This window comes from Melanerpes formicivorus, unplaced genomic scaffold (genome assembly GCF_026170545.1).
Source record: "Melanerpes formicivorus ecotype bairdi unplaced genomic scaffold, bMelFor1.0.p_v2 SCAF_99, whole genome shotgun sequence".
Classification (NCBI taxonomy): domain Eukaryota; kingdom Metazoa; phylum Chordata; class Aves; order Piciformes; family Picidae; genus Melanerpes; species Melanerpes formicivorus.
Genome location: NW_027142451.1, coordinates 561148 through 588884, shown reverse-complemented (window position 1 = coordinate 588884; position 27737 = coordinate 561148). Strand labels below are relative to the sequence as shown.

Genomic DNA, 27737 nt, shown 5'->3' with positions numbered 1-27737 from the left:
TAGTAAAATAAAAGTTATAGTGCAGAGAAATCAGCTGAAGAATGGTTAAGATATCCCAGCGTTTAAAATGTAAAAACAATAATAACTTTAAAAAAGGCAGTGGTGTCTTTTTGCAGCTGTTTCTGCCATGAAGTGGAAGAATGCTCTATGAAATTGCTCTGTAAAAATTCTAACCCCAGCTGCTACTGACTGTAATGATCCAGTTCACTTTTGATACCTGCTGCAAAACTTGGTGCTGCAGAAAGATTTTTGGCCAGAAATGGCATGAATCATACAATCAAAGAGCTGTCAGGGTTGGAAGGGACCTCAAGGATCATCCAATTCCAACCCCCCTGCCATGGACAGGGACACCTCACACTACAGCAGGTTGCTCACAGCCACATCCAGCCTGGCTGCAAAAACCTCCAAGGATGAGGCTTCCACCACCTCCCTGGGCAACCTGTGCCAGTGTCTCACCACCCTCATGGGGAAGATGTTGCCCTCCATCTTTTAATGGAGGGGAGGATAGGACACCATTTCACAAGATACCTGCTTCATGTCACTCAAGGTGGTTATAGCATATATCAAAATGTAGCTTACCCCCTGACTCCTGCTTTGCATTCCTGTGTGATGATTTCATAAATCTACAATAAATCTCCACTTAAAAAAAATATATATTAAAAGGACCAAGCAATTGGAAAAATAAAAATGCAGAGAACTGATTGTAAGTGAAATAGCTGCAGAGGAAAAGCAGATCTTGCCTTTAATGGAGGTACATTCATTATTCATAAACCTCTTCTCTAACAGATATGCCAAGCTGCAGTTAAATCAACCCACACAAGGCCTTCACATTCTCTTAGCCCCTGAACATCACCTCTCATGGCTGGGGACTCTTCTTTAGGCAAAACCAAGGGAAGGTCCATGGCCGTGCAAGTGCTGTGCTCAGTGGATGGATCAACACAGCCTGTGTACCAGTCTGTGTTTACTGCTGCATGAACTGCCATTACCTGTCTCTTTAAAGCACTCCTAAGGAAGGAACATCCGCTTGCTGCTGAGTGTGATAGGGCAGTGATAATGGAATGGAATGGAATGGAATGGAATGGAATGGAATGGAATGGAATGGAATGGAATGGGATGGGATGGGATGGGATGGGATGGGATGGAATGGAATGCAATGGAATGCAATGGAATGGAATGGAATGGAATGGAATGGAATGGAATGGAATGGAATGGAATAGACCAGGTTGGAAAAGACCTTCAAGATCATCACGTCCAACCCATTATCCAGCACAATCTAATCAACTAAACCATGGCACCAAGCACCTCATCCAGTCTCCTCCTACACACCTCCAATGATGGCAACTCCACCACCTCCCCAGGTAGCCCATTCCTAACATCCAGTCTAAACCTCCCCTGGCACAGTTTGAGACTGTGTCCTCTTGTTCTGGTGCTGGTTGCCTGGGAGAAGAGACCAACTCCCGCCTGGCTACAACCTCCCTTCAGGTAGTTGTAGAGAGCAATAAGGTCACCCCTGAGCCTCCTCTTCTCCAGGCTAAGCAACCCCAGCTCCTTCAGCCTCTCCTCATAGGGCTTGTGTTCCAAACACCTTACCAACTTTGTTGCCCTTCTCTGGATACATTCCAGCAAGTCAATATCTTTCCTAAACTGAGGGTCCCAGATGTGGCAGCAGCCACTCACAGGCTTTCATAGCCCCACTCACTAGGCACAGCTGAGTGCAGAGCTCCCTCCAGCATGTGGAGCAGCCTTAAGATGTCCTCATCATTCTGGACCTGTGAAGGATGATCACACGAGGTGCAGTATTGCATTAGAAACAATGGCCAGCAGGGACAGGAGGTGATCATCCCCCTGTCCTCAACACTGGGGAGGACACACCTCAAATGCTGTGTTCACTTCTGGGGGCCTTACTACAGCAATATGATTGAGGGGCTGGAGAGTGTCCAGAGAAGGGTAACAAGGCTGGAGAAGGACGTTGAGTACCTGGGCTATGAGGAGGGGCTGAGGGAGCTGGAGATGTTCAGTCTGGAGAAGAGGAGGCTGAGGGGAGACCTCATGGCTCCCCTGAAGGGAGGTTGGAGTGAGGAGTGGGCAGCCTGTGCTCCTTGGTGGCACGAGACAGCACCAGAGGAAATGGTTCCAAGCTGCAGCAGGGGAGGTTCAGGCTGGATGCTAGGAAATATTTCTTCCCAGAGAGGGTTCTCAGACACTGGAATGTTCTGCCCAGGGCAGTGCTGGAGTCACCATCCCTGGAGGTGTTCAAGCAGCCTGTGGAGCTGGTGCTTGGGGACATGGTTTGGTGTTGACCTGCATTGCTGGGTGGAGAGTTGGACTGGATGAGCTTGGAGGTCTCATCCAACCAGATGTCTTCTGTGATTCTGTGTCATTCCAAGTGTTGATTCAGTACCACCTCCAACAGTGTCCAGAGCAGATGCTTAAGGTAAGTCTATAGAACACAGATGTACTTCACTCAGTACAGTCCCAGCTTCTACCTACCTAACTTGGGGGCTTGCTATGTAGTGAATCTTCATCTACTGATCCATTCAGTAGTTCACTTTACTTGATATGATCTCCAGATTCTGTACTGACTCCCTATTCTGGACCAGAGAAAGTGGAATTGTACTGTGAAAGGTGCTATGAAAAGCAGCAGAGGTTTTGACTGCTGAAGAAGAAACCCCTTGGGCATTTGGTACTAAGACCATGTGGCAGAGAGCCTGGTATCTGGGGAAATGTATATTGTCTGGCTACTCAGATCAACTCCTTAAGAAGGAAAACAACAGCAATGACCCTCATCCTCCTAAGCAGGTTCCAAAGATGAGCTGTGAAGATGGAGCTGTCTTCTGCCTGTCTCCCTGAGCAGCAAATAGAAGTTTCAGTCCAGTCCCAGTCAAGTGTACTTCTTGTAAGACTGTCTAGAGAGATTACTTCTTTCTTCCTCCTTTCCATTTGCCTTTCCTGAGCTAATTGAAAGACTCAAGGCCTATACTCACAGTCTTGCAGGATGTTTACTAAAGGCTTCTTTTTAAACAAATGTAATTGAACTACTTCAGACCATTCCCTACACAGCAGCTTTAGAATCCATTTATCTCAGATTAGTTTAAATGACTTCCCTACATCCAGGGAAGAGAAACAAACTGAACTTGAGGACAGGCTTGCTTCAGAGATGCTTCAAATCAGTTTTAGAGATGATTTCAACTACGCTAGTGAAGTGTGAGGACAAGAAAAGAGGTTTTTTTTTCACCATTTCTTGGGGGGGGGGAGGGAAATGATTGAAAATAAAACTAGCAGTGTAGACAGCAGAAGGCCAGTAGATCCAAGGCATTTCTGGAAGCCAGTTCCAGAGAACTTGATTATTGCTAAAAAGAAAACACTAATTAATGCTTTGTAAATCCAATATCCTTTCCCTTGAGCATTGACTGGGATGTCTACATTAAATTATATTTCAGAACTTCCCATTACCATTGGGGCAAATAAACAGAAAAGAAAAGGAAAAAAAAGAAAGCAGAAACAGAACAGATGCAAACAAACAAACAGAAAAATCATTGTGCTCTGTGCAGCTCAGATCACATCACACTGTTACAGTCAAAGATAGCAAAACCTCAGCTCTATTAGCAATAATAAGCCAATCCTGTTGTTCTTTGGCTTTGGGTTTTTTTTGGGGGAGGTTGGGAGCTTTTTTTGACAAAAGCTGCTCTGTAATCTGCACCATTATGTAGCATTTATAGGGAAGAACCTCCCACACCATAGGGAGGGAGCCCTACAGACCTGGGGATGTGTGGTTGGAAAGCTGTGACTCAAAGAGGGACCTGGGGGTGCTGGTTGACAGCTGATTAAATATGAGCCACCAATGCCCAGGTGGCCAAGAAAGCCAATAGCATCCTGGCTTGGGTTAGAAATAGGGTGGGCAGCAGGGAGAGGAGGTGACCATCCCCCTGTGCTCAGCACTGGGGAGGACACACCTCAAGTGCTATGTTCAGCTTTGAAGCCCTCACCACAGGAATATCATTGAGGAGCTGGAGAGTGTCCAGAGAAAGGCAATGGGGCTGGAGAAGGACCTGGAGCACCTGGGCTATAAGGAGGGGCTGGGGGAGCTGGAGGGTTTCAGTCTGGAGAAGAGGAAGCTGAGGGGAGACCTTATGGCTCTCTACAGCTCCCTTAAGGGAGGTTGGAGTGAGGAGGGAGCAGCCTCTGCTCCTTGGTGGCAAGAGACAGGAGCAGAGGAAATGGTTCCAAGCTGCAGCAGGGGAGGTTCAGGCTGGATGCTAGGAAATATTTCTTCCCAGAGAGGGTTCTCAGACATTGGAATGGTCTGCCCAGGGCAGTGCTGGAGTCACCATCCCTGGAGGTGTTCAAGCAGCCTGTGGAGCTGGTGCTTAGGGACATGGTTTAGTGCTGACCCTGCATTGCTGGGTGGAGAGTTGGACTGGATGAGCTTGGAGGTCTCTTCCAACTGATTGTTTTCTGTCATTGTGTGAAAGGTGGAACTTTTTTCTCTCCCTGGGAAAAGAAGAGTTTGAGGCACTCAAATATGAGCTGGAAAAAAAAACAATAATTAGGAAATAGTATTAATAAATCCAAAGAACCTGGTAAGTCTGGAAGAAAAGAAGTAGTCTTCTACTCCAGCCTCCACACTTTGATGTGCATTAAAAACCAAACCAAAACAAGCTTCTGAGTTGGATTTTTTTTTTTCCTTTCCTGGAATACAGCAAACAAATGACTCATCTCAGCAGTCACCATAGCTATGCAAGAAAGGATGGTCACACTGAATCAATTCTTTATGTCAAAGCCAGGTGTGTAATGAAACCACTCCGGTCATCCCATGGAGTGACACAAAGCTGACACACACAGGATCCACAGCTGCTGCTGTCTATGATGGGAACTACAGATGAAGAGGGTGAGTGTCCACCAGAACTGAACAATATAACATCACCACCTCCTCATCAGCCATTCTAACACAGAGGATGCAATGGTGCCCTGCCAAGCCTAGCAGAGCAGGTAAGGGGCGTATTTCCAGCCAATTGCCTAGTGTCATCAAGACTTCCTTCCATGACTGGGAAGAATTAACCAGGGCAGCAGGGCCAGGACCTCGAAACAACTCACCAGGCAATGTAAACAGCCTCAACTACTGCATGCACCTCATTCCAGTACAAAAGGATGCCAGCAATGCCAGCAACATATGCAGGAGGTACCTGTATCTCCTGTTTCAATAAACACACTTAAGGGACACAAATGGCTGGATAAATAAGAGTGACTTTAAACTGGCTCCCAGTGGGACTGAAGTCTCTCTCCCTTTGAAAAGGCTCTTTGCAGAAGACAAAATCAAGAATAAAGGAAGATCAGATAGCTCAAGTTTAACTCTGCATCAACCTTGTTTGCATGACAAGGGAGAGATGTTTAAAGTTTAAATCCTATAGGTCAGAGGAGAAAAAAGTGGTAACATCTCAGATTGGTGTTGTGACACCCAAGATCTTCCACTGACTCCTCCTCCCCTACAGCTGAATGTCTCTTAGCAAGAAACATAGAGTTAAACTGTCATGGTAGGGCCAAACAGCCCCAGCACAAACCCAGACAGACCCTGATGTGTCTAGACATGGTCCTCCTCTCCCCCATCCTTCCTGCAGAAGTCAAGGTAATGTGGGAAAAGGAACAAAGGGGACAGGACCATGTGTGTCTGGTTAACAACTCTCCTTCTGGGGTAAGGGCACCTGTGCTGGCACTGCTCCTGCCTGACCAGGCTGTGTTGTTGCCTTTTATGGCCACAGCCTGGCAGAAGCTGTTCTTGTTGGGTAACTATGTGCTGGCTTCACTTGCCCTGTTGGCCCAGTTGAATCTTGGGCAAGATTTATATACAGGCTGATTGCTGGTTGCCTTGCCTTGCTGGAACCTGCTTGGACCTGTCTGGCTGGAAGTTGCCTCGAGATGCATTGCCTTGATTGCCTGGTCCAGAGCCTGGGATATAGCCATGAGCCTACACACTGCAAGCTATGAGAGAAGCCACGAGCTCAGGAGTCAGAGCCAAGCCAAACCTGCTTCCCTTTGCAACCAGGATTTTGCTGTGCCTCAGTTTCCCCAGGGCAAAGCAAGCACCTGTTGCAAGAAGCATTGTAACCAGCCTGCCATCCGCTGAAGCCAGAGCAGCCATTGACCACCGCATGGTCTTCCTGCCAGCAACCTGCTGTGCCTGGCACATGAGAGCACCCCAAAAGCCTCTAATACACAGCAGCAGCAGCACTCCCACTTGGGTGGAGCCAGCTGTGAGTGATTAATGCATTGCCTCTTTGGCTTAACAGTTTTGTCCAGTCTGCCCTGTGTGGTCGAGAGCTGTTTCCCTCCTGGGGCTATCTCCTCCTGATATTCCTCCTGGCCTGCATCAAACTGTTAAAGCTGCCTAAACACTGCACATTCCCATTGTACAGATATATTGTAACCATACATCAAACCTATCTAATACGTTTTGGCAAGTTTCCTTACTAATAAAAGGTTATTGATATTTGTATTAATATTTGCCATATCATTTATAAATCAAGGAAAACCACATTCCATTAAACCCAGGAAAATTCTGTTCAATGGTATAACTTCCCCCCCTCCCCCTACACACCCCCCCACACCCTCTATCCTAATGCCTTAAAGGAGAAAAGGGTAGATTTAGATTATTTTAAAGGAAGAAGTTCTTCAGCGAGAGGACAATGAGATATTAGAGCAGGTTGCCCCGAGAGGTTGTAGATCTCTCCTCCCTGGAAATGTTCAAGGCCAGGTTGGATGGGACTTGGATCAGTCTGATCTGGTGGAAGATGTTGGGGATTTGAAGTAGATGATCTTTAAGGTTCCTTCCAGTTCCCCTCAGTTTAAGGAGGACATTGAGACACTTGAACGCGTCCAGAGAAGGGCAACGAGGCTGGGGAGAGGCCTTGAGCACAGCCCTGTGAGGAGAGGCTGAGGCAGTTGGGATTGTTTAGCCTGGAGAAGAGGAGACTCAGAGGAGACCTTATTACTCTCTACAACTACCTGAAGGGTGGTTGTAGCCGGGAGGGGGTTGGTCTCTTCTCTCAGGCAACCACCACCAGAAATAGAGGACACAGTTGCAAGCAGCACCAGGGCAAGTTTAGGCTGGAGGCGAGGAGAAAGTTCTTCACAGAGAGAGTTGTTAGCCATTGGAATGTGCTGCCCAGGGAGGTGGTGGAGTCACCATCCCTGGAGGTGTTCAAGAGGGGATTGGACGTGGCACTTGGTGCCATGGTTTAGTCCTGAGGTCTGTGGTGACAGGTTGGACTTGATGATCTTTCAGGTCTCTTCCAATCTTATTGATTCTATGATTCTGTGAGGATACATGATCATTTTAACAACAGTTATTTGAATGTCAACAGTTTTAAAGAAAGAGAAGGTACCTGCAAAACAGAAGCTCCGCAGTGCAGAAACTGGAGGCCGCTCTCAGCAGAATCGATGCCTCCGGTTGCCAGGATGGGGAAGCCTGGCAGGGCACGGGCGATGGCAGACACTGCTCGCAGGGCAATGGGACGGATGGCATTTCCTAGGGGAAACCAGAACACTTGGTTAGCAAAGGCAGGGCCTGATAATTTTAGGCTGTGCCTATAAAATTTTCCACAGATCCTGAGCAAAAAGTAGGAGAATGTAAACAAATCGCCAACGGATGCAAAATGGAGAATAATGATAATGTCTAAATAATCCCATTGGACAGATATCTTACATAGAGTTAGTTTTGTACACTAACTCTCTTTTCAGCTTCCTTCACTGTAGCAGATACTAGCTTCTGGCTTCTGCTGGCTTTGCTGACCTTGGCTGTGTTCTTTGTTACGGCTAAGTATTTAACAAAACAACTCTCTGCACTTCTCTCTCCTTTACCTTGCACAGCAGGGAAGGGAGCAGGGAGGGGGAAGGCATTAATAGCACCCTGGTTTTGTCCAGGGAGGTTCTTGTGTTGTTTATAAACTGTACATATAGAGGCATAGAATCTCAGAATTGCCAGGGTAGGAAGGGACCTCAAGGATCATCCAGTTCCAGCCCCCCTGCCATGGGCAGGGACACTTCACACTACAGCAGGTTGCTCACAGCCACATCCAGCCTGGCTGCAAAAACTTCCAGGGATGAGGCTGCCACCACCTCCTTGGGCAACCTGTTCCAGTGTCTCACCACCCTCATGGGGAAGAACTTCTTCATAAGGCTTGACCTAAATTTCCCCTCCTCTAGCTTGGATCCATTCCCCCTAACTCCTATCACTCCCTGACACCCTAAAAAGTCCCTCCCCAGCTTTCTTGTAGTCCCCTTCAGATACTGGAAGGTCACTATAAGGTCTCCTTGGAGCCTTCTCTTCTGCAGACTGAATAGCCCCAACTCCCTAAGTCTGTCTCCGTAGCAGAGGAGCTCCAGTCCTCTGATCATCCTCACGGCCCTTCTCTGCATCTCCAGATCCTTCCTGTAATAGGGGCTCCAGAACTGGGTGCAGTACTCCAAGTGAGGTCTCACTATAGTTGAGCAGAGGGGGAGAATCACCTCCCTTGACCTGCTGGCCACACTTCTCTTCACAGTATCACAGTATCACAGTATCACTTAGGTTGGAAAGGACCTCGAGGATTGAGTCCAACCTATCAACACAGACCCCATGACTAGACCATGGCACCAAGTGCCACGTCCAATCTCCCCTTAAACGCCTCCAGGGTCGATGACTCAACCACCTCTTGCTGCAGCCCAGGTTCTGGTTGGCTTTCTGGGCTGCAAATGCACACTGGTGGCTCATGTTGAGCTTCTCATTCACCAGCACCCACTGTCCAATCAGACAGCTTCTGGCACCTGTCATCAAGACACGTTGGGTGTTCTTCCATGGCCACATTAGGGATCAGGTCTTCTCACAGGATTTGCATAGGTATTTCTTGCTAGTTTAACAGAGGCTACATAGAGCTCTAATATTTTCAGCATATAAAATTCAATTTGCATAACTGGGCAGCCTAACCCAAGATGCACTATCAGTGTGTTTTGGTCAGAACCAGAGACTGGTTCATAAATATCAGAAATATCACCAAAACTGCCTTGAAGGATCTATGATCACACCAGGACAGATCGCAGAAAAGAGCTGGAGCTGAACAGGAACCTTCCACAGGACCACTAATGACTATTTGCCTTCATATGAGATGGATCAGTCATGAAGTGCATGAAAGGAACACAATGATTCTGAAAGGAGATGGCTGCTAGTATCAAAAGAGCAAATATTAGGAGAGAATTGATGGTCCAGTCTTAGAGAAACACTTGAGCCACAAAAAAAAAAAACAACACAGAAAAGAACTATGCTGTCTCCTCTCACAGATTTATTCATAAAGCCTTTTGGAGGGCAGACATGCCAAGACATGCACTGAACAGCCAAACCTATTGAAAATGGTATTGAAAATGGGCAGAGTCCAACAGGATGGCATTCAACAAGTCCAAGTGTGTGACTGTTTGAAGTCAGGTGCTGCACATTGGCCACAACAACCCCATGCAGAGCTACAGGCTGGAGTCAGAGTGGCTGGAGAGCTGCCAAACAGAAAGGGACCTGGGGGTGCTGATTGACAGCCGCCAAATCATGAGCCAGCAGTGTGCCCAGGTGGCCAAGAAGGCCAATGGCATACTGGCATGCATCAAGAATAGTGTGGCCAGCAGGAGCAGGGAAGTCATTGTGCCCCTGTACTCTGCACTGGTTAGGCCACACCTGGAGTCCTGTGTCCAGTTCTGGGCCCCTCAGTTTAGGAAGGACATTGAGACACTTAAACATGTCCAGAGAAGGGCAATGAGGCTGGGGAGAGGCCTTGAGCACAGCCCTGTGAGGAGAGGCTGAGGGAACTGGGATTGTTTAGCCTGGAGAAGAGAAGACCCAGGGGAGACCTTATTGCTCTCTACAACTACCTGAAGGGAGGTTGTAGCCAGGAAGGAGTTGGTCTCTTCTCCCAGGCAACCAGCACCAGAACAAGAGGACAAAGTCTCAAGCTGCACCAGGGGAAGTTTAGGCTGGAGGTGAGGAGAAAGTTCTTCACTGAGAGAGTTGTTAGCCATTGAATTGTGCTGCCCAGGGAGGTGGTGGAGTCACCATCCCTGGAGCTATTCAAGAGGGGATTGGTCGTGGCACTTGGTGCCATGGTTTAGTCATGAGGTCTGTGGTGACAGGTTGGACTTGGTGATCTTTGAGGTCTCTTCCAACCTTGGTGATTCTGTGATTCTGTGAAAATAATCTGATTAAAAGCCTTAGCTCACAAAATTCTCCAAACATTCAGTATTTAATATGGAGACCACAGGTAAGCACCAGCCTTGCTCTATTGCAGCAGGCACAGCCACTCCGGAATCTCACTGTGAGAGAAAGGTGAAAGTATACAGACACTGGAGACTCTGAAATCAGGGATGGAAATTTCTACTCCATCTGCATGAGGGAAAAACTGACATCTGCTTGAGGCATGATAGTTTGTATTCTTTTAACCTCAATGGAACTCTGAGAGTTTACATTCAATCCTTTTTTAAGCCTCAGAGACCTTAACGATATCTTGTATCAAGGAGCTCCACAAGAAAATATTGCCAGAATAAAATTGTTCCTTTCTTCACCTTCTCCCCAAAATGACTGTCTCTACACAATGGTCAGCAGAGGAAAAGGCAGAAGTGGCAGTTTATTTTAAGTCTCAGCACAATAAGTAATCAGAAAGGCCTCCATTCAGCCTGAAGAAATCAGACATCCGATTTGATGTAACCTAGCAGAGGTGGCAACGAGACGTGCAATCTATGATGGCTCACAGGTACTTTCCAATACTAGGTGCGCTTGATATTCATCATTTGAGTTATTACTTACAGTTGATGATTAGTAAATAAGTGATAAATTGGTATTATCACCAAATATTCAATCCAGCTGTAATTCACCCAAATGAATTTAAAAACATTTCAGGAGTGCTTCTGACGAGAGTAAATACATGGTGCTAATGACAAGCTGAGGTTTGGCTGAGGCTTAAACTACTCATCCCAGCATTCCTCTCTTTAGTCTACAGAACAAACTTTTTAAATAAGAATAGAAAGAATAGAATAGACTAGACTAGACTAGACTTGACTAGACTAGAATAGAATAGACCAGACCAGGTTGGAAGAGACCTTCAAGATCATCACGTCCAACCTATCATCCAACACCACCTAATCAATTAAACCATGCAACCAAACACCCCATCAAGTCTCCTCCTACACACCTCCAATGATGGTGACTCCACCACCTCCCCAGGCAGCCCATTCCAATGGGCAATAACTCTCTCTGTGTAGAACTTCCTCCTAATCTCCAGCCTAAATCTACCTCCCCTGGTGCACCTTGAGACTGTGTCCTCTTGTTCTGCTGCTGGTTGCCTGGGAGAAGAGGCCAACCTCTGCCTGTCTACAACCTCCCTTAACGTAGTTGTAGAGAGCAATAAAGTCACCCCTGAACCTCCTCTTCTCCAGGCTAAGCAGCCCCAGCTCCCTCAGTCTCTCCTCATAGGGATTGTGTTCCAAACCCCTCACCAACTTTGTTGCCCTTCTCTGGACACTCTCCAGCAAGAAGGTGCAGCCATTTTCTCTCATGTTTCTTGATCCAAGGAAGGGACAGCCTCTGCTCACTTGTGCCCTGGGATAGGCCAAGGGGCAATGGATGAAAACTACAGCACAGGAGGTTCCATCTCAAAATGAGGAGGAGCTTCTTTACTGTAAGGGTCCCAGAGCACTGGAACTGGCTACGCAGAGGGGTTGTGGAGTCTCCTTCTCTGGAGACTTTCCAGCCCTGTCTGGATGTGTTCCTGTGTGACCTGTGCTGGATTCCATGGTGCTGCTCTGGCAGGGGTGTTGGGCTTGAAGATCTCCAGGTGACCCTTCCAACCCCTAACATCCTGTGATCATCCTGTGATCAGTAGCTTCCCCTTCTGTAATCAAGCCTGCAGGTCTGGAATAGAATCCTATTTACTTGTGGCAGAGATCCTACTGCCTAATGAAATGGTGAAGCTACCTTCCAAAGACAAAAGATAAGAAAGGATATAAAAAATAGTGATGCCAAGCTATTAAAAAAAGGGGGGGGGGGGGGGAAACAACCAACCAACCAAAAAGCCAAAAAGAAGGTAAAAAGAAGAGAAAGGAATATTTTCTTTTAGTGAAAAAAAGGAGCAGGGCAAATAACAAAGCAAAGCAAAGAAGCATTGAATTTGATCAAGACTCTCTATTTTCTTACATTTTCATCTGAGTACCACAGGAAGGAAATAAATGCCCTTTGTGAGATTTGTGGAGAAGGAGTTGTTGAAAGGTTGGGATGAAGGCAACTGAATGCCAGATTTTGAGAGAGCTGTAAGCAGTAGTGGGAATTTGAAGGAGGCTTTCTGATAAATGCAATGGTAGTTAAGAAGCTGAGGCCCATATCCAGCATGCATTTGAAAAAGGGCTCACATGCTAAAAAATAAGCACCCACCACATACTTCAGCATGCTGGGACCTGCAATCCCACTAGGCAAGCACACGTAGCTGGGGAAACTGCTGGAGAGGTGGGCACAAGCCAACCTCATGAAGTTCAATAAGAGCAAGTGCAGGGTCCTGCATCTGGGTCGAGGCAATCCCAGGCACAAATCCAGGCTGGGCAGTGACTGGCTGGAAAGCAGCCCTGAGGAGAGAGACTTGGGGGTGCTGGTGGACAAGAAGCTCAACAGGAGCTCTCAGTGTGCACTTGCAGCCCGCAAAGCCAATCAGATCCTGGGCTGCATCAGGAGAAGTGTGGCCAGCAGGTCAAGGGAGGTGATCCTCCCCCTCTACTCAGCCCTGGTGAGACCCCACCTGGAGTACTGTGTCCAGTTCTGGAGCCCCTATTACAAGAGGGATGTGGAGGTGCTGGAAGGTGTCCAGAGAAGGGCCACGAGGATGATCAGAGGGCTGGAGCACCTCTCCTATGAGGACAGACTGAAGGAGTTGGGGCTGTTCAGTCTGCAGAAGAGAAGGCTCCGAGGTGACCTCATTGTGGCCTTCCAGTATCTGAAGGGGGCCTACAGGAAGGCTGGGGAAGGACTTCTCAGGATCTCAGGTAGTGATAGGACTAAGGGGAATGGAATGAAGCTGGAGGTGGGGAGATTCAGGCTAGATGTGAGGAGGGGGTTCTTCCCCATGAGAGTGGTGAAGCCCTGGAATGGGTTGTCCAGGGAGGTGGTTGAGTCCCCATCCCAGGAGGTGTTTAAGCCCAGGCTGGATGAGGCTCTGTCCAGCCTGATCTAGTGTGGGGTGTCCCTGCCCATGGCAGGGGGGTTGGAACTAGATGATCCTTGTGGTCCCTTCCAACCCTGAACGATACTATGATACTATACTATGGTGCTCTCTTCATAGGAGCATTGCAGCTGCTACAGGATGCTAGATGTGGCTACCATTACTTGCCTTGCTACAAAATAATGAGGTTTAACCAACAAAGTCCATTTATGCACATCTCAAGCAGGGGAGTGAGACTGGAAAATGAAAAGACAGACAGAAAAATACCTGATGGAGATGACATGCAACTCTATGTTGAAAATTACTCTTTCAAGTCCCTCATTAATTATGGAACAAACACTTGCTATTATATAAAGATTTAAACAACGAAATAATTATATGATGCTGAAGTCCCTGACCTTTTTCTTGCCTTAAAAGAAAGAGGTTTGCTTTTCTTTTTCTTTTTCCTTATTTTTTTTCTTCTTTTAATAAAAAAAGCAGATTTTTTTTCCTGACTCCTGCCTGCAGTCAAAGAAATTCAACAGGCAAAATAAAACATGAGGGAGTAGCAGAATGTGTGTCTGTCAGATTCCTCGCCCTGATCAGCACAGGTAGGCAGAGCTAGCCCTTGTCCTCTGAGAATAGCAAACTGATGACAAACTGATGAGAGGCATTATACATACTTACTTGTTTGGGTTTTTATTTTTCCTTAGGAAGTAAAAAATCCTCTACCAATGCCAGGAGAATCACAGGATCACAGTACATTAGAGGCTGGAAGAGAACCTCCAGAGATCATCCAGTCCAATCCCCCTGCCACAGCAGCATCACCCAGGGTAGTCTGCACAGGAATGCATCCAGCTGGGTTTGGAAAGTCTCCAGAGAAGGAGCCTCCACAGCCTTTCTGGGCAGCCTGCTCTAGGGCTCTGTCACCCTCACCTGAAAGAAGTTTCTCCTCATGTTGAGCTGAAACCTTCTATGTTCAAATTTGTATCCATTGTTCCTTGTCTTATTCCTGTGCATCACCCAAAAGAGCTTGGCCCCCTCCACTTGACATCCACTCCTCATATCCTGATAGACATTGATCAGATCCCCTCTCAGCCTTCTCTTCTCCAGACTAAACAGCCCTATGCCTCTCAGTCTCTCTTCACAGGAGAGGTGACACATACTTTATTCCGACTTTATAAGCCTTTGGGGTCCCCAGGGGACAGCACCAAAACTGTTCTCTAGATGGAGGTTTGAGGAGCCAAAATTAATGCTTTCTCTAAGGAGAAGCCTGGCACCAAGCTCCTAGTAACCTGGCAGCTTTGGAAGTTCCTAGCAGAAGCAATTCAGATATTCTTCATCCCAGTGATCCTCCAATGGTTAAAGCACCCAGTCTCAGTAGTCTGAAATACTGGACCTACATGCTCATCAACGTGGTAAAGTCTTTAACATGGATTTGCACCAGCAAATATGTAGGATAGGATAGGATAGGATAGGATAGGATAGGATAGGATAGGATAGGATAGGATAGGATGGAATGGAATGGAATGGAATGGAATGGAATGGAATAGAATAGAATAGAATAGAATAGAATAGAATAGAATAGAATAGAATAGAATAGAATAGAATAGAATAGAATAGAATAGAATAGAACAGACCAGGTTGGAAGAGACCTTTGAGATCACCAAGTCCAACCTATCATCCAACACTATCTAATCAATTAAACCATGGCACCAAGCACCCCATTCACTCTCTTTCTAAACACCTCCAGTGATGGTGACTCCACCACCTCCCTGGGCAGCACATTCCAATGGCCAATCACTCTTTCTATGAAGAACTTCTTCCTAACATTCAGCCTAAACCTCCCCTGGCACAGCTTGAGACTGTGTCCTCTTGTTCTGGTGCTGGGACAAACTCTTTAAAAGGGCCTTTAGGTAAAAATGATCCAAGTCCATTAAAAAAAAAATGACCAACAGAACTGAGGTGAAACAATTCAAACTTGATTATCGTCAGCCTGAATCTTGAAACCATTTGAATGGTCTTTATCAAACTCTTTATCAACGAAAAGAGAGATTTAAAAGGAAAGTAAACTCTCATTATCTTTGCTTACTAGATGACCTAAAATAATAATAAATCATAATATTAATAAAAAGGGTTTGAGTCATAATTCTCCCTATTCTGTGCATTGTAAAGAAAAATGAATTTTTAATTTGCATTATATTACATTATGCTGCAGTCCTACTTCACTAATTTCAGATTTACATGGCAAAGCCTAAATATGGCAAGGAAAAATTACAGAATCACAGAATCACCAAGCTTGGAAGAGACCTCAAAGATCATCGAGTCCAACCTGTCACCACAGACCTCATGCCTACTAAACCATGGCACCAAGTGCCACGTCCAATCCCCTCTTGAACACCTCCAGGGACAGTGACTCCACCATCTCCCTGGGCAGCACATTTCAATGGCTAACAACTCTCTCAGTGAAGAACTTTCTCCTCACCTCCAGCCTAAACTTCCCCTGGAGCAGCTTGAGACTGTGTCCTCTTGTTCTGGTGCTGGATGCTTGAGAGAAGAGACCAACTCCCTCCTGATTACAACCACCCTTCAGGTAGTTGTAGACAGCAATAAGGTCTCCCCTGAGACTCCTCTTCTCCAGGCTAAACAATCCCAGATCACTCAGCCTCTCCTCATAGGGCTTGTGCTCAAGGCCTCTCCCCAGCCTTGTTGCCCTTCTCTGGAAATGTTTAAGTGTCTCAATGTCCTTCCTAAACTGAGGGGCCCAGAACTGGACACAGGACTCCAGGTGTGGCCTAACCAGTGCAGAGTACAGGGGCACAATGACTTCCCTGCTCCTGCTGGCCACACTATTCTTGATGCATGCCAGGATGCCATTGGCCTTCTTGGCCACCTGGGCACACTGCTGGCTCATGTTTAGGCAGCTGTCAATCAGCACCCCCAGGTCCCTTTCTGTTTGGCAGCTCTCCAGCCACTCTGACCCCAGCCTGTAGCTCTGTATGGGGTTGTTGTGGCCAACGTGCAGCACCCTGCACTTGGATTTGTTGAATGCCATCCCATTGGACTCTGCCCATCTGTCCAGCTCATCGAGGTCCCTCTGCAGAGCCCTTCTGCCCTCTAATAGGTCAACATCTGCTCCCAACTTGGTGTCATCTGCAAATTTGCTGATGACATCTGTAAATTTGCTGATGACTGACTCAACCCCTTCATCCAGATCATCAATGAAGATATTAAAGAGGATGGGGCCCAGCACTGATTCCTGGGGGACATTATTTCTGATACATTATTTCTTACTAATAAATTACTGAGAAAAGTCTGTGCTGTGAAACAAACAAAAAAAGAAACCCAATCCCAAAAATCTAAACAACTTCACACTCCCTGCATCTGTAAATCCATTCTCAGAAGACAGCTGGCACTTTTATCTTGCTGATTGTTCAGCTTAATAAAGCTAAGGACTAAAGAAGTCAGCGACAGCAAATATCAGTCCTGGGTGAAAGAAACAAACGTTTCAGAAAGGAACGGGTCTGGGAAAGTTCAGGCACTGCAGATGAAACAACCCAATGCTGCAGATAAGCAAGTTTGGGGATTGAATCAAAACCCCAAACACATAAAATACAATTGTTTAAGACATTTGCTGTGTAACTTCTCTCTATATATTATCGACATCCGTATGCAGCAGAGGAAAATGTGCAGGTTACACACAATCGATTTGCCCTGCATCCCTTCTGCCTGCAATCCCTCTTTATTTTCTTCCTCTCTCCCACCTGTAGGTGGCCACCACAAGCTACACTTATCAAATAACTCATTAGCAGCGTTTTCAATACTGACATATCCAGATAATTAGCAATTTATTTAAATAACCAATTTCTGTGGAAATAATTGCCACGGAATGCCCTGAACCTACTTTTTAGAAACTATAATAAAAGTGTTAAGATAATCCCTGACATTTGCAAATGCCATTAGTTCACCTTTTCTTTTGATAGTGCTGTGGCATTATGTTTAAACAATTACCCGATAATGTGGCAGTTTAATGAAAGAGTGGAGCAGGCACATCCTTCAAAATGGCCAGAGAAGGCACTTCTGTGCAGAAGAAACCCCATGGAACAGGCATGTTGGTAGAGAAAGACTGTCCACAACTGCCTGGAGGCTCCCAAGTGGGACACAGAATATTCAGTGTGCTAAAGGACATACGAAGTACCTAGAGTGCAGTTTCAAGATGGATCTTGGAACAGCTTTAATGGTGCACAGATCAACCCTTCTGAAGATCCAGAGAAGATTCTTTTCACTGCTTCCTATCTATTTCACAGCCTGGTCAGTCCTTCAGGCCATTGTTACTCACTTATTAATGGCCATTTGCCAAAATCACTAATAATAATCACAGAATCACTCAGGTTGGAAAAGACCCTCAGGATCACCAAGTCCAACCCTCAACCCTGCTCTACAAGGGTCACCCCTAAACCATAGCCCCAAGTACCACATCCAAACCACCTCTAAACACATCCAGGCTTCGGGACTCCACCACCTCCCTGGGCAGCACATTCCAATGCCTGACCACTCTTGATGGGAAAAAAATTCTTTCTACTGTCCAGGCTAAACCTGCCCTGCTGCAGCTTGAGGCTGTTCCTTCTTGTTCTATCACTAATTACCTGTGAGAAGAGACCAGCACCAACCTCTTTACAATGTTCTTTCAGGTAGCTGTAGAGAGCCATGAGGTCTGCCCTCAGCCTCCTCTTCTCCAAACTGAGCAGCCCCAGCTCCTTCAGTTGCTATTGATAAGATTTATTCTGCACTTGTTTGTCATTCTCTCAAATTGAGTGAAAAACTGAAATGATGGGAAATTCAGCTTAAAGCATTGCCAGTTAGTATCTTTAGCATTCTATTATTATTGTTATTGCTATTATTATCATTACTATTATTGTTAATATTGATCTTCTCCATAGCTGTCTTCTTCCCCCCTTGTCTGATGTCTCCCGTCAGCCTCCTCTTCTTCAAGCTAACCATCCCCAGCTCCTTCAGTCGCTCTTCACAAGGTTTATTCTCAAAATGCACACTTTACTCAGGCTCTGTCTCTTTCCAACCAAAACTGTTAATTGTTCCTTGTCCAGATGGAGCACTCATGGCACGGCTCTACAACAGTTAGCCTACATCTTCCAAACAGTGGCAACCTTTCATTTTATCCACAATTTGTGAAGGGTGATTTGCCCAAACTACCAAATGGCAAAGGCTCTACTGACTATGGTGAAGTCAGGACTTTTCCCCCAGGACTTTAGAATGAAGTCTGGACGTGAGGAGGAAGTTCTTCACCATGAGAGTGGTGAAGCCCTGGAATGGGTTGTGCAAGGAGGTGGTTGAGGCCCCGTCCCTGGAGGTGTTTAAGACCAGGCTGGATGAGGCTCTGGCCAGCCTGATGCAGTGTGGAGTGTCCCTGCCCATGGCAGGGGGGTTGGAACTAGATGATCCTTGTGGTCCCTTCCAACCCTGACTGATACTATGATGCTATGAAGTGAATGACTCTGCAGCTTTGCTATTGCCCACTGACAATGCACTGACAGCATTCTACTCTTTTTTCTTCAGTCTATCCTATTTGTGACATTTATGGCTTGACAAACTGCTGGTGTGTTTATGTTTTTTTTCTGATAATTACTTCTCCCCTCTTTTTATTTCAAAGCTTACTTCTCATTTGATTGTAGTTTGAATACCTACAGTTTTGAGACCAGCTTTGACTGGAAAAAAAAAAAAAAAAAAGTAATCCTTTTGCTTCATATTTCCTTAAAAAACAAACAAACAGGATATCAGGATATCAGGTAGTGATAGGACTAGGGGGAATGGAATGAAGCTGGAGGTGGGGAGATTCAGGCTGGATGTGAGGAGGAGGTTCTTCACCATGAGAGTGGTGAAACCCTGGAATGGGTTGTCCAGGGAGGTGGTCGAGGCCCCGTCCCTGGAGGTGTTTAAGAGCAGGCTGGATGAGGCTCTGGCCAGCCTGATCTAGTGTGGGGTGTCCCTGCCCATGGCAGGGGGGTTGGAACTAGATGATCCTTGTGGTCCCTTCCAACCCTGAATGAAACTATGAAACTATGAAACACAAAACAACCCTGCATTCAACTAGACAAAAAGGGTGGAGCTTTCATAAACACCAGAAACATCAGTGTCCTTCTTAGCATCTGAGTAGGAGCAATCCCAAGCACCAATATAGGCTGGGCAGGGACTGGCTTGAGAGCAGCCCTGAGGAAAATGATGTGGGAGTGATGATGGATGAGAAGCTCCACATGAGCCAGCAGTGTGCACTTGCATCCCAGAGAGCAAATCACATCCTGGGCTGCATCCAGAGAAGTGTGGCCAGCAGGTCAAAGGAGGTGATTCTCCTACTCTGCTCCACTCTGGTGAGACCTCACCTGGAGAATTGTGTCTAGTTCTGGAACCCCTGTTAGAGACAGGATCTGGAGGTGCTGGAAGGTGTCCAGAGAAGGGCCACAAGGATGATCAGCGGGTTGGAGCTCCTCTCCTATGAGGACAGACTGAGAGAGTTGGGACTGTTCAGTCTGGAGAACGGAAGGCTCCCAGGAGACCTAACTGTGGCCCTCCAGTATCTGAAAGGGGGCTACAAGAAAGCTGGGGAGGGACTTTTTAGGGTGTCAGGGAGTGATAGGACTGGGGGGAATGGAGCAAAACTAGAAATGGGTAGGTTCAGATTAGATGTTAGGAAGAAGTTCTTCCCCCTGAGGGTGGTGAGACACTGGCACAGGTTGCCCAGGGAGATGGTGGAAGCCTCATCCCTGGAGGTTTTGAAGGCCAGGCTGGATGTGGCTATGAGCAATCTGCTGCAGTGTGAGGTGTCCCTGCCCATGGCAGAGGGGTTGGAACTGGCTGATCCTTGAGCTCCCTTCTAACCCTGACAATTCTATGATTCTATGATCTGGATTTAGCATTTCTGGATTGATAGTATTGATTATTTATGCTCTTTCAGCTGAAAGTTCATAAAATCACCAGAGTTCTCATTCAGTAAATGTTTAGCAGCCATCAGAGACTTCTCTCAATTAGAAAGGTCAGAATCAGAGAAAGAGAGTGAGTCAAAAAAAAAAAAAGAAGAGTTAAATTTTTCTTATCTGTAAATATTATCTATCCAGGAAGACCTGAGGGAATTTTCACTGATATTGAACTTCAGTAGGAAAAATTGAGAGGACAGATACAAATTGTTTTGTGATTGCTGCAAGAGGTGGTTACACATTTTCCAGCAAAGCCATTTTCTCACTGAAAACTACAGATAGACTGGAGATCAATACTGCTGGTGTGCTGCGGGGTTTCCTGCTGCAAGGGATCAGATGTTCATTATTTAATTCCATTCATAGAACCAGAGAATTGTCAGGGTTGGATGGGACCTCAAGGATCAGCCAGTCCCAACCCCCCTGCCATGGGCAGGGACACCTTTGAGCTGTCTGGAGCACCTCTCCTATGAGGACAGACTGAAGGAGTTGGGGCTGTTCAGTCTGCAGAAGAGAAGGCTCCAAGGTGACCTCATTGTGGCCTTCCAGTATCTGAAGGGGGCCTACAGGAAGGCTGGGGAAGGACATCTCAGGTAGTGATAGGACTAGGGGGAATGGAATGAAGCTAGAGGTGGGGAGATTCAGGCTAGATGTGAGGAGGAGTTTCTTCACCATGAGAGTGGTGAGACCCTGGAATGGGTTGTCCAGGGAGGTGGTCGAGGCCCCGTCCCTGGGGGTGTTTAAGAGCAGGCTGGATGAGGCTCTGGGCAGCCTGATCTAGTGTGGGGTGTCCCTGCCCATGGCAGGGGGGTTGGAACTAGATGATCCTTGTGGTCCCTTCCAACCCTGAATGAAACTATGAAACTATAAACTATGTTTTTAGCCTCCTTAACAACAACTACCCTGGGCAATATGACCCTGGATCCACAAAGCAGGATGTGCATGTGTGTCTACATGTCTGTGCCTGTACTTTAGTGCATATGTGATTCTAACCATAGGAAGGCAATTCGGTGTGTCTAAGGACACAGTGGAACAGTGGTAACTGGCTGCTGAGGAGCCTGCTGAGGGTTCTGCAGGGTGTTGAAAAATAAAAACATTACTGAAAAGTATCCAGCAGGTTGAGGGAGGCAACTCTCCCCCTCTGCTCCACTCTGGTAAGACCTCACTTGGAGTACTGCACCCAGTTCTCGAGCCTCTATTACAAGAGGGATCTGGAGGTGCTGGAACATGTCCAGAGAAGGGCCTCAAGGATGAGCAGAGGGCTGGAGCACCTCTCCTATGAGGACAGGCTGAAAGAGTTGGGGCTGTTCAGTCTGGAGAAGAGAAGGCTCCCAGGAGACCTTATTGTGACCTTCCAGTATCTGAAAGGGGCTGCTAGAAAGCTGGGGAGGGACTTTTCAGGGCAGTGATAGGACTGGGGGGGGAATGGATCCAAGCTAGAGGAGGGGACATTTAGATTAAGCCTTAGGAAGAAGTTCTTCCCCATGAGGGTGGTGAGACACTGGCACAGGTTGCCCAGGGAGGTGGTGGAAGTCTCATCTCTGGAGGTTTTGAAGGCCAGGCTGGATGTGGCTGTGAGCAGCCTCATGTGAGGTGTCCCTGCCCATGGCAGGGGGGTTGGAACTGGATGACCCTTGAGGTCCCTTCCAATCCTGACAATTCTGTGATTCTAACTTTGCAGATTATGTAGCACACCTGAAGCATAGCTTGTAGTGTTTAATAACCACTTGTTTCAGAAGTCCATTATAAAAAAATGGAAGCAGAGTCCATGGCAACACAGCAAACCAAAGAAACTGGCTCTAGACATCTATAATGTTCAGAGAAAGCATTTCCTTCTCCCTTTACATAGCTCAGGATCATTCTTATCTTATTCTGGGGTTTATCTATGCTTTTTCTTCTATTTTATCTATCTCATCCAGTTGCTGCTTTCTAGTAATAGACATTTTTATGGCTATATTTAGATATAGATACCTAAAATACAAGAAAAACACGATGGCAGGAACACATTTGTGTGTGTGTGTGTGGAAGGAATGACTCAGATATTTCAGCAGAAAGCGTTGTATTTGCTTGTGCAACTGTGTCTGTGTCTGCACACACATCAGCCATATCATTATTGTGATGGAGCCATACAATCTGTGTGAGCATATATATATATATATATGTACATACAGGCACACTCAGCAGATAACATTTCCATATTCACATCTCCATAAAACAGTGGATGACACGTCCCCTGATGAAACCTGTTATTCCAACACTTCCAGGGAAAAGTGTTAAAATAAATGGCTCATCACACACAATGTGTTAAAATAAATGTTTATTTCAACACTGTGTGTATCATAGCCACTTCTTTCAACACTTCCCAGTTCTCCAGGCTCACATCACAAGAGCAGGAGAACTGAGAGCTATGCCTAAGGTAGCTGATGAACGCAGCTCTACTCATCTGCTTGCCACGGGACAAGTGGGAAGGTACAGCTAGACCAAGAGAGCTGGGGAGGGACTTTTTAGGGTGTCAGGGAGTGATAGGACTGGGGGGAATGGAAAAAAGCTAGAAATGGGTAGATTCAGATTGGATGTTAGGAAGTTCTTCCCCGTGAGGGTGATGAGACACTGGAACAGGCTGGCCAGGGAGATGGTGGAAGCCTCATCCCTGGAGGTTTTTCAGGCCAGGCTGGATGTGGCTGTGAGCAACCTGATCTAGTGTGAGGTGTCCCTGCCCATGGCAGGGGGCTTGGAACTGGATGATCCTTGGGGTCCCTTCCAACCCTAACAATTCTATGACTCTGTGATGAACACAGCCCTTCTCATCTGCTTGCCATGGGACTAGTGGGGAAGGCACAGCCATACCTAAGGTAGGTGATGAACACAGACCTTACCTGCTTGCCATAGGACAAGTGGGAAGTTACCTGACACTTTTTTTCTCCTCTCAGCAATCAGTGGGAGCTACCTACCTTCACTCTTTGTGGGGATCTGCATGTGTCTGTAAGCTGGTGGGCTGTATCATCACCTGGAATGAAGGAGTCTGCTGCTACCAGGACAGAGCTGGCAAAAGCAGCAAAGCAAAGGGCTTTTGACAATTTCATTCTGCAGCTTTGGAGTTTGACACAAAGGGATCTGGGCAGACAGAGATGCATGTGAACAAGAACAAAAACTAGTGCTGTTCACACTGGACACTGGGAGGGATGTGATTTTTGCAGAACCAGGTATAGCCTAGTGATCAAATTACGAGCTGGAGAGAACAGCTGGGTTCTGGCTCTGTCCTGCTGAAGGCAGTTTCTTGGGAAGATGCTTCAGTTTCCCAGACCTGACTTACTTATTTTAATACAGAACCTGAAGGATTTTTGAAGCAGAAACTTTCCAACTTCAGGAGGTCTTTAAAGTACAAATACAGAATCATTATCATTAGGGTTGGAAAAGACCTTTAAGATCATCGAGTCCAACAGTTAAGCCAACACAGCCAAGTCCCCCACTGAACCGTGTCCCTAAGCACCACATCTGCACCTAAATTACAAGGGAGCCTCCCAGGGAGGGTTCTGTGCACATCACTTTTGCTGGTGAGCAGGATGGTACCTAGAGGAGACCATGTCTCATAGAATCATAGAATCAATAAGGTTGGAAAGGCTGGAAGTGCTGCTGGCAGCCCAGCCTTGGCCACCACTGCTCGTTTCCAGGGCTGTTTGCTGGAGCTGGAGACAAGGCAGAGGCTGAAGGGATTGCAGAGGGGATCACAGAGTCATAGAATCAATAAGGCTGGAAAAGACCTCAGAGATCACCAAGTCCAACTTGTCACCCAACACCTCATGACTAACTAAACCATGGCTCCAAGTGCCACATCCAATCCCCTCCTGAACACCTCCAGGGATGGTGACTCCACCACCAATACAGTCACTGGGAGCTTCCTGTTGGTGTGTTTAGATGAATGTCAGCATCTGAACCTGCCCCTGCAAGCTGAGCTTGGAGGCTGTGTTACGCACCGGAGTTTAACTAGCATTAGTTTCTTTCTCTGCCTTATTTTGGGAGGAAAGCACAAGAAGCTCCCTTTCCCTGCTAGTTCCTGCTGAGCTGCAGAGCACTAGGTCTTTACAGATCGGTCTCTGAGGGACAGAAGCAGGATGAGGATGAAGGAATTTAAATAAAGCTCAAAAAACTGCACAAACCCTCCACAAACTGTGAGTCCCCCAGGAGCACTATTTACTGCTAACTTGCTTCCTATGATTCCATACAGTTTTTCCCCCTTTGAAAAACCCTGAAAGCATGATTAGAGCTTGCCCAGGCCCAAGCAAGCCAGTGTGGCCTTCAGAAGATAAACACTTGGTGGGTGGGGGTGATCTCTTATGTTGGTTTTTTTCTCTGGTACTCTTTCTTCCCTGAAATTGCAGATCTGTGCACTGGTCTAGACAGGGCACAGTCCCACAAATTCCACTAATGAAATGATAGCAAAGGCTTTGCAACCAGCACCCCGTGTCAGAAGACTGTTGTGCAAGCCAGACAGTGAAAAATAGAGACCACAGTTTCATCAGCCCACAAATAAATTCATTGCCTTGAGCCAAGCCACCGCACAGGTCTAGCTGCCCCTATTCAAACATCTCTCTTCCTGTACAGTTATCTCCCTGCAGTGTCACCCTTGGCAGACAAAACACTACCATCAGTTGGGAGCAGAATAGAGCACAACACAAGGAAAGTTCTCCAGAAAAAAAATAAATAAATAAAACAATACACATGGTTTCACCCTTTCACTTTCTTCAGATGTGATTAGTTCTAGAAAGAGGAGGTATCATCACTCCTTCAAAGACACTGTAGGTTATAAGATTGGCCCTCAGAAGCTGGCAACATGTAATAAAAGTGCTCTGTTCCTAAACATCAATCAATTTCAAGAATGGCAGCTGCTCACAGGCCGGCAGTAATGGAAATATTCGGCTAACAGCTACTGCAGACACTAAAACACTGTGCAAGAGACGTGCAGCGCTCCGCAAGCAAGAATACAACTTTATGACCAGGTCCATAAGTTCAGAGTTATTTAGCTCCTTACCCGTGGGTCTTTTTGGAATGAAATCTCCATGACAATACTCAGTTTTCTACAGAAGAAAAGGAACTCCTTCACTCCATCAGCCAGCTGGTACCTTGGCTGTGCATGGACAACAGTGTTAAAGCCAGGCTTTTTCTTCCGTCCCCTCTTTTTAATAGCTGTCACATCAACAGGAAATTTCATGCTATTGCCTTGGCTGATCACAGGATGTTAGGGGTTGGAAGAGACCTCTGGAGATCTTCCAGCCAACTCCCCTGCCAGAGCAGGACCCTAGAATCCAGCACAGGTCACACAAGAGCACATCCGTATGGGTCATGAAAATCTCCAGAGAAGGAGACTCCACAACCTCTCTGGGCAGCCTGTTCCAGTGCTCTGGGACCCTCACAGCAAAGAAGTTCCTTCTCATGTTGAGGTGGAACTTCCTGTGCTGGAGTTTCCATCCATTGCCCCTTGTTCTATCCCAGGGTGCAACTGAGCAGAGCTTTTCCCTGTCCCTTCCTTCCTGACCCCCAGCTCCCAGATATTGATAGACATTGATCAGATCCCTTCTCAGTCGTCTTCTCTCCAGACTAAACAGCCCCAGGGCTCTCAGCCTCTCCTCATCAGGCAGTGCTCCAGTCCCTGCAGCATCTTTGTAGCCCTCCCTTGGACTCTCTCCAGCAGATCCCTGTCCCTTCTGAACTGGGGAGCCCAAAACTGGATGCAATATTGCAGGTGGGGCCTCACTAGGGCAGAGCAGAGTACAGCAAGATAAAGTACAATGACCTGAATAGTTCATGTTTTAATAGAAAGCAAAACTAATAGGATGTCCATGCTGTGAAAACTGTCTGTGGCAGAAAGGAAGAACAAATCTTATGCATGGAGACCTTACATTAGCTTTGGATATTTTCCTGAGGGTTGATAAATAAAACGTGGTTGTGTCAGTCCTCCTTGTGACCTGCCACATCCCTCAATGCTGATTTCAAGATCATACACCTGTGTCATAACTCTGCTTGCTGCATTACTAACAAAATAACATCTCTAATAGGCCTAAATACTCATTTGTTTGATAGATTCAGAGCAGCATAAGGGGATGGCAAGGGGATTTAGTGCATTGCTCTGTCAGATTATTTTAATTGTTATCCAATGAGGGCAGCTCAGAGGGTAAGGAACTTAATTTATGTAGTTACTCATCCCCTTGGCATCCACTGATGAAAAATGGTAGCATGACAACTTCTAGACTGCATTCAGTGGTTTGCAGTGAAGAAAGTAAAGGTCAGTTGCCAGAGAACCAGGGGCCCGTGGTGTGCTTGTTGATCTCCAAATGCTGCTCAGCACAGCAGCAGGATGAGGTGCTCATGAACTGCCTTCTAGGAGAGGATACCCAAATGCTGCACAAAGCTGTCATGTTTTTGTCTCCCAGGAGAGAAGGGGTGCATGCAGAACCCTGGAAATCTATGTGTGAAGAGAATAGTTCCACCTTAGCAGAGGAGGTAACAGCCACCCCTCCTGGTCACAAATCTCTCCTCTCTTCTCCCAGGATGTCATATCACTGTTGTCTCTGTTGCTAATTTAAAGGATACTTGTTTAGAAGTATGTTTTGTAAGTCACAGGATGTTAGGGGTTGGAAGGGACCTCTGGAGATCTTCAGGTCCAACCCCACTGCCACAGCAGGACCATAGAATGCAGCACAGGTCTCACAGGAACACAACCACACAGGGCTGGAAAGTCTCCAAAGAAGGAGGCTCCACAACCTTTCTGGGCAGTCTGTTCCAAGGCTCTGTGACCCTCACAGTGAAGAGGTTCCTCCTCATGTTGAGGTGGAACCTCCTGTGCTGTAGTTTATATCCATTGCCCCTTGTCCTATCCCAGGGCACAAGTGAGCAGAGGTTGTCCCTGTCCTTTCTTTCCTGACCCCCAGCCCTCAGATATCTCAACTCAAGCAGTCTCCTCTTAGAAGCAAATGACATCTTAATGTTCTGGGCACCTGATTCTGTTCACTTTTCATGGATATAATTTCATGCCCCTTCAAATCCTAGCCTCAGGCATGGGAACCTGGCTGCTCACGGAGGCATACAGGGCCAGTGCTGACCACTGCTGCTACCCATCAAGGAATTACATTCTCCTCCTTTCCTGGTTTTTTCCTCCTTTCTTGTTTTTTCTCTTACCTAAAATGACCCCATGCAGAGCTACAGGCTGAGGTCGGAGTAGTTGGAGAGCTGCCAAATACAAAGGGACCTTGGGGTGCTCATTGACAGATGCCTAAACATGAGCCAGCAGTGTGCCCAGGGGGCCAAGAAGGCCAATGGCATCCTGGCATGCATCAGGAATAGTGTGGCCAGCAGGTGCAGGGAAGTCATTTTGCCCCTGTACTCTGCACTGGTTAGGCCACACCTTGAGTCCTGTGTCCAGTTCTGGGCCCCTCAGTTTAAGAAGGACATTGAGAAACTTGAATGTGTCCAGAGAAGGGCAATGAGGCTGGGGAGAGGCCTTGAGCACAGCCCTGTGAGGAGAGGCTGAGGCAGCTGGGATTGTTTAGCCTGGAGAAGAGGAGGCTCA

The 27737-nt window shown here is 46.8% G+C and overlaps 1 protein-coding gene across 2 annotated transcripts in view; it reads right to left on the bottom strand.

The window, feature by feature from the left end:
* The window catches only part of DPYD (dihydropyrimidine dehydrogenase), a 609010-nt gene that overhangs the window by 119427 nt on the left and 461846 nt on the right, over positions 1–27737 (bottom strand). For both annotated transcript variants that reach the window (XM_068166235.1, XM_068166236.1), the window contains one exon: positions 7380–7522. In XM_068166235.1, the coding sequence (XP_068022336.1) occupies positions 7380–7522 (143 nt within the window). The remainder of the gene's footprint in view (positions 1–7379; positions 7523–27737) is intronic.